Source organism: Sycon ciliatum, chromosome 1 (assembly GCF_964019385.1).
Source record: "Sycon ciliatum chromosome 1, ocSycCili1.1, whole genome shotgun sequence".
Lineage (NCBI taxonomy): Eukaryota > Metazoa > Porifera > Calcarea > Leucosolenida > Sycettidae > Sycon > Sycon ciliatum.
In genome coordinates this window covers 19,933,934-19,946,776 of record NC_088643.1, presented here as the reverse complement: position 1 = coordinate 19,946,776, position 12,843 = coordinate 19,933,934, and the positions used below count along the sequence as shown (strand labels likewise).

At 48.2% G+C, this 12,843-nt stretch overlaps 1 protein-coding gene across 2 annotated transcripts in view; it reads right to left on the bottom strand.

Moving 5' to 3' along the window:
* Window positions 1-12,843, bottom strand: part of LOC135817104 (protein unc-80 homolog) — a 72,389-nt gene that overhangs the window by 6,683 nt on the left and 52,863 nt on the right. For both annotated transcript variants that reach the window (XM_065330226.1, XM_065330234.1), the window contains 7 exons: window positions 12,602-12,740; window positions 12,207-12,338; window positions 11,516-11,601; window positions 10,506-10,617; window positions 10,265-10,301; window positions 8,045-8,100; window positions 3,942-4,353 (listed from right to left, as the gene is read on the bottom strand). In XM_065330226.1, coding sequence (XP_065186298.1) covers window positions 3,942-4,353; window positions 8,045-8,100; window positions 10,265-10,301; window positions 10,506-10,617; window positions 11,516-11,601; window positions 12,207-12,338; window positions 12,602-12,740 — 974 coding nt within the window. The remainder of the gene's footprint in view (window positions 1-3,941; window positions 4,354-8,044; window positions 8,101-10,264; window positions 10,302-10,505; window positions 10,618-11,515; window positions 11,602-12,206; window positions 12,339-12,601; window positions 12,741-12,843) is intronic.

Sequence of the window (12,843 nt, the reverse complement as noted above, 5' to 3'; positions counted from 1 at the left end):
GCCTGGAAAGGTGAAGGGACTGGTTACTAATGAAGATAGGTCACAGGAACAACTGGGGGGGATACACATTACAGCAGTTTTCGAAGAGTTGGGCTGCAATTTCCATTTTTCCATCCAATGAATAACGCCATCTATGTTGGACTGTAACTTGGCACTAGCCTCGGGGAGAGTGGGTGCTGTCACAAGTAGTGCTGTATCATCAGCATATAGTGATGTGTGTTCCATTTCTGCCAGGTCGTTTACATACATAAGAAAGAGGAGAGGCCCCAGGATTGATCCCTGAGGAACTCCAGACCGTACATGCCCTTTGGCAGACAGAGCAGAGCCGACACGCACCCTTTGCTGTCTGCCCGTCAGGTAAGTACTGAGCCACGTGAAGCAAGTACCATGGATGCCATGGCGCGACAGCTTGTATAGGAGCCCGCGTGTCCATACTGTGTCGAAGGCCTTGCTTAGATCAAAGAAACATAGCATGCTGTAATGGCCGTTCTCACGAACAGAAGACATCGATTGAACAAGTCTGAGAAGCTGCCAGGACGTAGAGTCGCCTTTTCGGAATCCAGACTGGGACGGATGTAGAACAGGAGACAGGTAAGTGTATAAGTGGTTGTACATAATACGTTCACACAGCTTGGAGATTGTTGACAATAACGAAATCGGGCGGTAATTCGATGCATCGAGCTTACTTCCCTTGTTCTTAAAGACCGGAGTTACAATTGCGTGTTTCCAAATAGCAGGGAAAGCACCAGTTGCAAAAGTGAGGTTAAAGATGAGGCTGAGAGGGTATGCAACACTGGAACAAAATAGTTTCAGGAGTTCATGAGAAATACCGTCCGCTCCCGCAGCCTTTCGGGTCTTAAGGTTGCGGATTTGCTTTGCCACAGCAAAAGGCGTGGTGGTGACATCTTGCAACGTAGGTGTAGTTCTTCCACGTGATGGGGCGTCGGGTGGCTTGAAGTCTGGCACATTCCATGAAGGATCATCTTGTGTTCCAAAACCAATAAACTGTTCGTTCAAAGCATCTGCCACATCCACAGGGTCAGAATATAGAGTACCAGCGACTGAGAGCTGAGTTACAGTCGTTCTGCTGTTGCCTTGGGGAGATCGAAGCTTCCGGACAAACTGGAATAAACTTGGTGATGCGGGTCTTGCCGTGGATGCACTTAGGGATGAGATGTACAGTCGATGGGCAGTTCGAGACATATTGCGAGTAACGTTTCGCTCTCGTCTGTAAATAGCGAAGTTGTCAGCGGAGGGAAACTTTCGGTAAACACTATACGAATCTCGTTTTTTCTTTATTTGATGTCGGAGGGTACTGGTCAGCCAGGGGGGGTTCATATGGATACGCTTGACAGCCGGCGGCTTCCGCCTGGGAAGAAATCTTGCACAGATGTTATGGAAGATAGAGTAAAAGTTGTCCACAGATATGTCAGGATCGCGCCTCTCCAGGCTCAAAGCTGCTGGCCAATGTATGTGGGACATGGCAGTATTCATACTCGCGACAGTGTTGCTGTCTAGAGAATCCAAAGGAAATACACTAAAATCAGGGACATCCAGGGGAGTCGAACGAGCATCACGAGAACGATATGTGGGCATTTCTGGGCAGGGTACAGTACGGATGTGGCCAACCACGATAGAATGATCGGATTGACCAAGTGGTGCTGTAGCACGGAGGCAGGATATAGAGTCCGGTATATCAGTGACAACTAGGTCGAGAGCTGCCCCCATGCCAGACAATGACTCATGTGTTGGAAAATTTACGAGCTGCGTGAGAGAGAACATGCCGAAAAGACTGTGAAGCTGGCGACCAGCGGCATCCGTGGTAGTTCCATGCCAATGACATGACTTAGCATTAAAGTCTCCCATCAACATTATAGATGTTGTTCGGTTCTTAAGAGTACTTAGACAGTGCTGGAGGGAATTGCAGAAGGTGTTGATACTTGATGGGGTAAGGGCTGGGGGTCGATATACTGCACCAATAACCAACTTCTTCACATGAGGCGACTCTGGAAAATGTATGTTAGCAGATGACAGGGCTATTTCCACCCATGTGGCTTCCAGGAGAGGGATACTGAGGTCAGATCGATGGGTGACCTTTGGAAACATCCCAGACCGTACCATGATACAGACGCCGCCATATGCATGGGTGGCATCGGTAGCTGACCTGTTTTCATCTGGCGGACGATCTCGGCGAAAACAGTCATATCCAGGGACCGTGAAAGACGACTGTGGAGAGAGTCATGTTTCCGTTATGCAAACAATGAGGGGTTTAACTGTGGAACAAATGTGAGCCAGCTCGGCAGTCTTGTTCTTAATGGACCTGGCATTGATGCACATTATAGGCTGTGATCCTGCGGTTGGCTGCGAAAGTGGGTAAAAAGGCTGAGCTAATGGATTAAGTGTGCTGTTAGTAGTAATGTTTGGGGAACAGTGAGGAAGTATAGGGGGGTTGAGGTTCATTATTGTGCAGACTGATCGACGGTTGTGTTGTCAGCTGTACTTATTCTGTCAGCCTTGAATCGCCATTCTCGAGCTGTCACTCCGTCAGGCCAAAAGTCAGTGTTTTGCACAGCTTCCCAGTCATCTTCTGTGACGACTACGTGCGCGTACGCTAGGCCAAAGTACTTTGTCTCAGAGACGGAGCATTTCAGTACAGTCACTTGCTTGTTTTCGCACCATTTTGCGATGGAGGAAGCAGAGCAACCAGGGTGAATTCTTCCAACATGAACAGCTTTGCATTTGGTACGATGGGCACTGCGCAGTTGCTCATGTTTGCGGGGTGGGCGCTGGTAGTATGAAATGACGTTTGTCCGGAGGGCTTGATCAGTATGTGTCCCCGTATTGGAGGTAGCTGACTGTGTCATGGGAGAATGCGATGGGAAGTGAGCTTTAGGACGTGCAGATACTACTTTTGCACTGTACGAGTACGGGTTGACTGCAGAGTGCGTATTCCGTGCCTGTGCTGCTGCATCCAGCTCAGGAGAGACTTCTGCTACGGGTACGCTAAGTACGGGTGCGTCAGGTGCGGGTGTAACCTTTTTGAATTCCGAACTGCCAATTTCTCTCTTCAGAACTTCAATTTCGGCGTGGAGGGCTGAAATTTCGGCTTTTTGGCCAACCTTCAGTGCCACTATTTCAATGCTCAGGTTTTCAATACAGGTCGTCAAAGATAATAATGCATTCTCTAGCCTGGATACATACGTTCCGGCTCGTGCATCCACACCAAATGCCCGGAGGCTCTCCACCAGCTCAGCACGGGACAGCTTACTCACGCCCTCTATGCTGTGTTTTGTAGCCAGTTTCCGCAGGTCGTCGAATCCCAGCAAAGCTAAGTCCTGGGTCCCCTGGGCCTCCGCGTCAGAGTCCATGCCTACCACTACTACTACTACCCGCTACTATGCTCCAGACCGGCCTGATGCCGGCTGGGCTACTGGAAATCTACAAAGACTACGGAGCTCTAAAAACTCACCTTTCACTCCAAAGGCAGCTCACAACAATGCACAAGTGCTGAAGTTTCTGTGCATCAGGTGTAGTTTTCTGTGGGAGAGCCTGGAGGTCTTGCCTTTCTCCGGAAAACCTGGTAAACCCGTCTTTTTCTGGAAAAGCCGGCAAAGAATGCCTGTGACGTACTGGATCCATCAAATATGCTTCAGTGCACACAAAAACCTCAACATGACTGTCTTGCAGAATGGGGAGAAACTGTGTGTGGCGTGCACCCTACTGTAGAATATTACGTTGAACAAAACACCACACAAATACAAATGACACTGGACACTAGTGGAGTACAATTCACATGTACGAACACACACACACACACACACACACGCGCGCGCGCGCGCACACACACACACACACACACACGCACACACACACACACACACACACACGTACATACACACATAACGCAACACACACACATACTGTTTTCGCTAAGTCATTACCTGACTGCCCGCTGCCCATGCGAATACACAGTGGCAGCAGTAGAGTGCACAGCAGATGGCAGTTGAGTGGCTTGACGGTGACAAACTGATCCAGGGGACCGCAGATATACTCGAGCGAGAACTCCGACCCCATCACCGACATCTGGGCAGAGAGCAGCTGGATGACGATCTCGTAGAAAGCCATGGACGGCGTGATAACCTTGTCGACGGCCGTGCTGAAGTCCCTCGCATCCATGTTGGGCGTGCTGGCATTCTTGCTGGGTGGCTTGGGAGTGTAGCCGGTGATCGGTACCCGTAGGTTGCAGCATGTTCGCATACGATAGAACAGCGTACCCGTAGGCCCACTCGTCTGCATCTGGTTGGAGATGTTGGAGAGGTTGAGCACAAAGCGGATCAGCTCCTCCATGGTACGCTGCGGACAAACCACCAAACAGGCCGAGACAGCAAAACAAGAAGAATGTAGAATTGGCGGTAATGGCATGGCTTGTGTAGATACAGAACTTTTCAAGGACTGTCCTAGTTTATCATATAGATCTGCACTTCTGTATCGGATACTGTGACGGAATGGACTTCCTGGTTATACGTCTAGAGACTTTCACACATTCCGCTATTTTCGTGTAACTGTTACCTGACCATGTATTCAGTGGCTGCAGGTTACTTTATCTGTCATTGTCTTTTGAGTATATTATTATTGTACCACTCGGGCTAGTTCTGTTACCAGTAAGCATTATAAATCCCTTCCCCGTACATGATCAAACCCTTTCCTGTCTCACGCTGTTGTGCATGGCGCACGTACACATGCCTACACTCCCTTTTGACATCGTACTTTGTACGCATTATTTATTTTGGGAATACTAAAGGCTGGCCAACAGCAAGGGTCCCCTCAGAAGTTGGTTAGTCCAGCAAGTAACTACTTGGATGTCCTTTGTGATCGCGAAATCTCTGTCTTACATGGTGTCAGAAGTAACAAGAGACCTGTCCGTCATACTCGTCTTGCCCTCGCCCGTTGCTGTTCGTCAGTGACGCCTTTTATCATCTGGTACTTGTAGGCATTTCCGTTCGTCGGGGTTAATTTTCAGCCGGTCTTAGCTGGATGGATCTAGCCCCTTTGTTTGGCCTTCACCCGCCAGGGGCAAATCAGAACCTACTGTCGTGATATGGAGCTGTCTGTCCTCTGCAGGCATTCAGGCTGATTTGGTGCAGCGCTTGCTGTCGCACAACTCGCCTGCCGCCACCACGGACTTTGAGGACGTTGTCAACTCGGAGTCAGACAACGATGGGGAGGGTCCGGCACACTTGCCTTCGCTCGTAATCGACGATCTCCAGAGTAGCTGCACTGGCAGTTCGGGCCGTCGTCAGCTTAGTAATTCTGCTGTCGCAGTGGTGGATAGTAGAGATACGGGCCCCAAGTCCGGACTTAACATCGGCGGTATACATGTACATGTACAGTACCACGATCGTCATGCACTTGTTGTGTAAAGACTTGACGATGCACAGCAAACACCATAGATGCTGGGGAGGCTAAGCAAGACGCCTTTTTCCTAGCTCGCCTTGAGCTGATGGCTGCGTTTTTTGTACGTCAGGTACCTTTCAGTTGTGGAAGTATATTCCCAGTCGTTGTACCTTTCTAGTAATTCGTTAAGGATACTGGTATGGAGACGCCATCTACACCATCCAGCGACAGGATTGGCCTCCTGCAGAACATCCAATCCAGCATGCAAAGCATTGCTGATCGAGTGACGAGAATAGAGGATAGTCACAGACAAAATCCTTCGATCTCATTCTTTGAAACGGCCACCCCATACAAGAGCAAAGTTGCAAATCAAGGCCGAAAGATACCAGTGCAATGGGAGAACTGGAGGAAGAAACGAAAGACTTGGACTCCAAAGGGGTCAAACTTTTTTCCTGTATCCGACTCAACGATGAGTTTCCCGAAGTCGAGCTTTTGTTCCACCTTGCCAAATCCGAGCAGGTGACAAATTCGTGATAAGTTTAGTGCCCCAGCTGCCCGCACTCGGCTTGTCCTGGACTTGACAAAGTCATGAGGTTCAGGATAACCACCGAGACGAAGTCTCGTGATAAACAATTCGCGCGCCTGCAAAGTTTGGGCTTGGATGTCGTAGGTCCCCTAACTTGAGCGTTAGAGGGAGAAGAGAGTGGTGATATCTCTGCGGATGAAATCTTGGAGGCTGTATAGTCAGCAATTCGTCGGCCCAGTGTAATCGGGAACGCCGACAAATTGCCGTCTAGCCTCAATCCCCGCATTGCGGATATGGCTGAGGATGATTCAATCTTTACTAACGCCCGCCAGAATTTGTTTGGCGACGGGTTCTATAAGAAGGCTAAAGAGCAAGACGATGAGATGTGGGTGCTGAACAGCGTTGCCAGTAAGACCCAGTCAGCTCCTGCCAAGACACCAAGTGGTGTCAAGAGCCAGCAATCTATTTTTCACCGGGACTCCCGCAATTTCCGCGGAGGGTTCAGGGGAAGAGGACGTTACCAGCTGTGCGTCGGCAACTCAAGCTTCAACCACTACAGAAGCAGCAAGAAGCCTCCGACTCTGCCAAGTGACAGACAAGTCCAGCACACCAGCAGGACCAGAAGTGTCTTCTTGTGAATCATTTGAAATAAATAAAATTTCTTCCAAACATGTCTCAATCTCCGCATTATATGGTGTGCCTGAATCCCTTGAGTTTTGTGGACATGGCCTTATATGGCTGAAAGCATAACCTTACAGAGTCCATCCCCTCCAGGGAGGATCACCTTTTCATTCAAAATTGGAAAGTTCTCACATTCGACCGTTGGGCACAGGATTGTGTGCAAGGGTATGCAACAGATTGGATTGCTCAACCCCACCGAGTGAACCGCCCCGTGAAAATACCGTATTTCCCCGATTATAAGTCGCACCCCCACTTCCAGGTCTGAGCCATACTGTCCCAGTACAGTATTATATGAGTATATTCACATCAGCAGGATGTCACACCCGATTGTAAGTCGCACCTCCTTCTTTGAAGTTCAGTGTAAAAAGGTGTAAGACTTATATTCAGGGAACTACGGTAGCCTTTTCCGGGGAAGAGATGAACTGTCTTTCACTGCGGTTCGGCTTTTGTCGCAATTTTTTGTTAAAAAAAGCAGTCCGTATACGAATTGTGGATTTGTGTCAGGAAAATCATAATGGTACCATGTTGTACAGTCTAATACGTCAGTAGACTTTTTTTATGCGAGGTCTTGAACAGCCTTTTCTGTCGGCAAATAAACTCAACGATTCGAAAAATCGTATAATAGAGGGTAGTTGGAAAATGGAAAATCCTACTATGGGAATGCGCGCACGTAAAACAGCCAGAATCGCTACTGTTCTCAGTTGCCGATGCCAACCCCAGCTCCATCCTGCTTCCACAGGCCAGTCAGGCACCTGCTGGACCCACAAAGCCGGTGACCGACACCACAAAAGACAGCGAATTGGGTCCGAACTTGCACCCATGCTATGGCGGCTGAGAAGAGCTCGTCCCACTTGACTTGAGGGGTAGTGTAGTCATGTACAACCTATCAACGTGATGCAAGCGCGAATCCTGTTCGCTAACCCTCTCCACAATGCGAATTTCGTCACTGAGTTCGTCTTTTTCATCGCAGTGCGAACTCAAATGCGAAACTCGTCTTGCTAAACCTCCCTATTGTCGCACTTTTTTTTAATGAAAAACCAGGCCAAACCCTATGTGGCGTAAATCCTAAATATTCGGTTTTCATAGAAACGGGCACCAACCACAGTGTGACATTTTGCTACCAACAGGGACTGTAGTCGATTCACCCGTGACGGTTTAATCCTGGAGTGCACACCAACGTTCTCATTGCATGTACATGTATGAGATAGTTGTGTGTTCTGGATGGCAGTCGCGAGCCAGTCAAGCGCCAAGTCTAGTCGTCGGAAAAGCGCGAGCTCCGGTGTGGGGAGCAAACACTTTTCCTATGTACACGTATGTCAGGGAACTCAAACTGAGCACACTGGAAAGGACCCAGTAACAGGCTAACAACATAGACACACACCACAAGCAGACAACATTTGCAGCATGCACAGTTGCACAGTTAGTGCTGGAATACAGACTGACCAGTAATGATGGTAAGCGTGCTATAAACGGCTGAGCCTGGACTACAAGATACAGTCCTGCAAACAAAAATATAAAAAACAACAAAATTAATGTTCATGATGTCGTGTCCACAATCATGCAGTTCCGCAAGAGTACGAGGTGATTAGCGAAAATTTTACATTGGATATTTTTTTACATTTTCTGTAAACTAAATTTCGTTGTCGTCGAGATATCTCCTTTAGGAAGTAATCTTTGACATTCGATTAGATATTCCGTTAGTATTATCAGTGTAGTTCGTGTTGCAGCCGAAGTTTTTGTTTCTGCGACTCCGCCATGCCGTGACGAGGCCTCAGTATTTCGTTGTGCGTAGTAAATTGCTATAACAGTCGTGTAAACCAGCATGATATGGAAGAAACCAGGTCGCGTATGCAGCTTAGGTCGGCAACCGCTGTTGCTGATGGCATCACTGATGGCTTTTCCAATGAAAACTCGCCTTCTGTAGATCGCTCGACGGCCACAGGCCCCACACAGACGCCAAACCAAAACGGGCAGAAAAGAGCATAGTTGCTGTTGTTGACTTAGACTCCGGACATCCGAGCCAATGCGACCAATGCTGTTCTATTGGAGGCTCTGCGCGTCCAGCTGAATGTAACCAATGCCAGTGAATCTGAGACCACGCTCCAAGAGTTAGCATCATTGTTTTACGATGTCCCAGCTGGAGATGCTAGCCTTGCCACCAGCCACTTGACTGCCGCCAGCACAATTGCAAGCGGACCTGTTTCTGCTACGTCTTCTTTATCTTCCGACACGTTCGCCGCAGAGGATATACCGTATACTGCTTCCCTTGCTTCTAGCTGCGATTCCTCCGTCCACATGCACAGTCGGGCAGCCCCTGAGCACAGCGTCCTTCAGTAGTGCTTCTCTCCATTGAGTGTTGCGCGAATCAATGGTGCCAGCACTTGTCTAACTCAGTGATGGCTTTCTGCTTTGCATTCAGTATGTGGTCAGAGTCTGCTAATGCTCGGATGTTACTTGCCTGATGTCAGTTTATTACTTTTTGTCCTAGCACCAGTTTGGCATTCTTTATTTTGAAGTTTAATGGCGGTGATTTGCTCCTGCTGTGAGTGTGGTGTGTGGGTCAATTTTCAAGATGGCACTTGAAAGTGCAAGAATTGGTGTTCTGTTTTGACTCTATTCGTGTTATTTGTGTAGTGGCATACCTATACATGTGTGTGTTGGTTTCCATATAGCCTTGTTATGGTATGTTACCTGTGGTTTACACACATGTAAAAGAATATACAAGTATTTTCAGGACTGAAAAAACGACCTATTTTGGGTCACCTGGGAAAGTCTACATTGCTGTTAGGGAAGTTGAACTGTGATGGCATGACACGAGTCATAGATTATTCTACCATGTAAACTACTATAAGTCATGAAAAAAGGGCATTGGCTATGAATGCAGGGCGAGTTTACAAACGTGTAAAATTTTTGCTAATCACCTCGTACAGCACAATCCAACTCATACACCCACGAGGGCATCAAAGGCCGGGGGGGGGGGGGGGATGCGATGACGTCACAAGTTCCCACGCTTTAGCAAATAAAACACTACAAATCCGCTACTGTCCTCCATATACACATAAAGTCGTGGCCACAGAAATTCGACCCACGAGTCAAAAGTAGCACTGCGATTCCATTTCAATTTCATCATGCAACACGTCTAAAAAGCAATAACCCACCTGAGGGCCGCATGAGCCTTGGCACTGCTTTCGGCTAACGGGTCGGATTTCTTTGGCCACGGCTTTACATATAATTATGCCATAATTATATGCATCATATGAATGACAAGGAATCAAATTTGCCTGCATGGCTATTCTTTCACATTTTTTGCACCACCATTTTGATAGGTACACAATGCACTAGTGCTACATAATTATACATCGAACTGCGCCTGGCCTGCTTAGAAGTCCCCTGCAGCCAATGTCAACACATCTACTACTCCCACCCATGCGCTTGATTGTCTGTTTATCATGATCTGCTGAATATTGAGTTAGAACTTCAGCCAGAATTATCAAATTTAGGAGAGGTCACCTACGAAAATTACCTCTGCTTAAAAACCCTTGATGGGAGTAGTTTGGCTGCATAGACTTTAATAGGGCTTTGCACCACTACAAACGATCCAAAAAAATACAGACGCCGTTGGCACGGGGATAGCGCTGCACACCGCTACAACTAAAAACATACCTTGACAGATGTGACCGAGGCCGTTCCATCTGACAGCCTGCAAAGCGAGTCAACATGACAGAAAACCACACAAAAATCATGGCTCAACAGTGTGTGCTGCTTCATCGTCATAGCATAGAATTTGAAATGTCAGGATGCCAATCACGTACGTTTCACGGCCATACACTTGGAGTACTACATCTGGCATCAATTGGAATTGGAAGCAAATCAGGATCGATTAAAACAGTCCATACTAACGTACACTGGACTCGACACGCTGCAGCAGCTTGATGACACGGTCCAGTAGGCGCACAAGCAGAGGCTGCAGCTTGCTTGACTTCCAGTCCATAACTGGCAACACATCGGTGAAAAACCTGCTCATCGCACATGTACCCATATACACACACCCGCACGCATGCACGCACGACCACAGACACGCACGCACACACACACACACACACACGCATGCACGCACACACACACACACACACACACACACACACACACACACACACACAGAAGCACACACACACACATACACGCACACACGAACGCACGCATGCACACACACACACACACAAGCGCACACGCACACACGTCTAGTCAAAACAATGGTCCAGGTTACTAGTACATATTGTTTCTACTTCAAAGTACTAGTACTCCGAGTCTTTCTTGAATAAGCAATCACACCCATACACAGGGGCGTACCCACGTAGTGCCAAGTGCGTGAAAAATCAACCTGCCGCTGGCGTCGAGTTACAGCTTAATTCCGCCTAGCTCCATTGCTAACTTGTGTTTTTTTGACTCTGCCCTTGTGGCATTGAGCACTTTCTTGCAAGGGTGTAGCAACATAGCTTGTAGTAACAGCAAATACATGTCAAGCTACAAAGCTTGAAAGGCAAAGTCATCAGATGGGCTAGTGACATTGCCCATTGTTTTCGTAGTAAGATCATAGAACACTGGCGGTTGTGAGCAGTTGCCTCTTTTTAAAAGAACATAAAACAGGTCGTGTGCAGAAATAGGGGTCCGTGAAAAACCACCCTGCTGACCGCCTTGGGTACGCCTCTGCATACACGCACAGGCACATGTGCACACAGCGGCAGTGGGTAGCAGTACGGTAGAACACAAACGTAGTTTACTACGCAAGATTGGTAACAAAACAAGCTACATATACCCAGCAGAGCGCAGTTACGCTGAAATAGGTACTGAGGCCTGCATTGAATACGTGACCTCCAGTACAGTGCACCACCCAGAATGGAATACACCCCGTACCTTTGCAAACCAATTCCATCCAGAGCGTCGGCATCGTGATTGTTGGAAGCAGTCTTGATGAGTGATGCCGTTACCTTCAGCAGTGTCTAGAACAATAGAGGTGCACAGAACACGCGCTGTCTGTGCCATGAAGGGAAACCAAACTATAGGAGGAACGCATGTGCATGTATTTACACAAGAGAGAGATTGGAAGCTGTGTCGCAACTTTGAGTGTCACGTATTACTACGATTATCAGGCACCTGATGGCTCCAAAACGGGCAGCCTGAACATAAGGGGGAGCAAGGTGAGAAGCACTACATGTATTTATAGTTCTCACAACCACCCACGTGGAAGATTTGATCACGGAAGTTAGGGACTCAGCAGCGGAATCAAGCAGGACACAGCATGTGCAAGTTTGGCGAAATACAAGAACCATGCCATCCCCAAAATAGATGTGTGGTTGTTGTGTGAATAGATATGTAGGTGCATGCGACCATGTGAGGGGGGGGGGGGGGGGACAATAACTGTACTTTGCATGGTGCTAACGCATGTCTGTCTTGATTCCAGCCAAATACGGTCAGGGGGCTGCATTGCTGACTTCTGTCGGCCCTGGCAAACTTGCATAACTGACAAACATACTGTCAATGTCTACATTCAACATAGGATTGAGAAAATCATGGTAAAACTGTACCCTAATTAGCAATGCCATACCTGAACACTGGAAGTATTCATTGAGGAGATAACCGACGCATCAGACGTGACATAGTCAGCAATGATGTGAAGCAGGCAGTCGCGCGGCTCCCTGAACTCGGCGAACCGAACAGACAGCGACTTCGATGACATCTGCACACAAGGCAACCCCGCAGAGCCAGGGTATATAAAACTTCACAGCAACAAGTCCTGCACTACTCCTTGTAAAATACTCAAGTACAATACTGGTTCAGAATAGCCCAAAGAGATCCAACTTGTGTACTCAGCTGCACACACATCATTGCCAAAACGTGATGTACATCCAATTACATGCATAATTTCAGATTTGCACCCTGGCACAAGGCCGACTGATGTGGAAGCAGACCGAAGTAACACCAGTGAAATGACCCCCTTACCTGTCCGGGCTTTTCTGCTCGGTCCGATATGCCCGCGTTGTTGGAGTGAGCGTCTTCTTCCGGCATGGACTGGCTCGCTCGCGGCGCATTGGACGAGTGCGTGTGTGGACGGCTGCGGTCAAACGTGCTGGTACGCCGCCTGTCGAGACAGCATCAAGGCAGCATCATAGCAACATCATAGCAGCATCATAGCACACATTGACTTCCAGAATATACTGAGGTCGACGGAAACACTGAGTGAT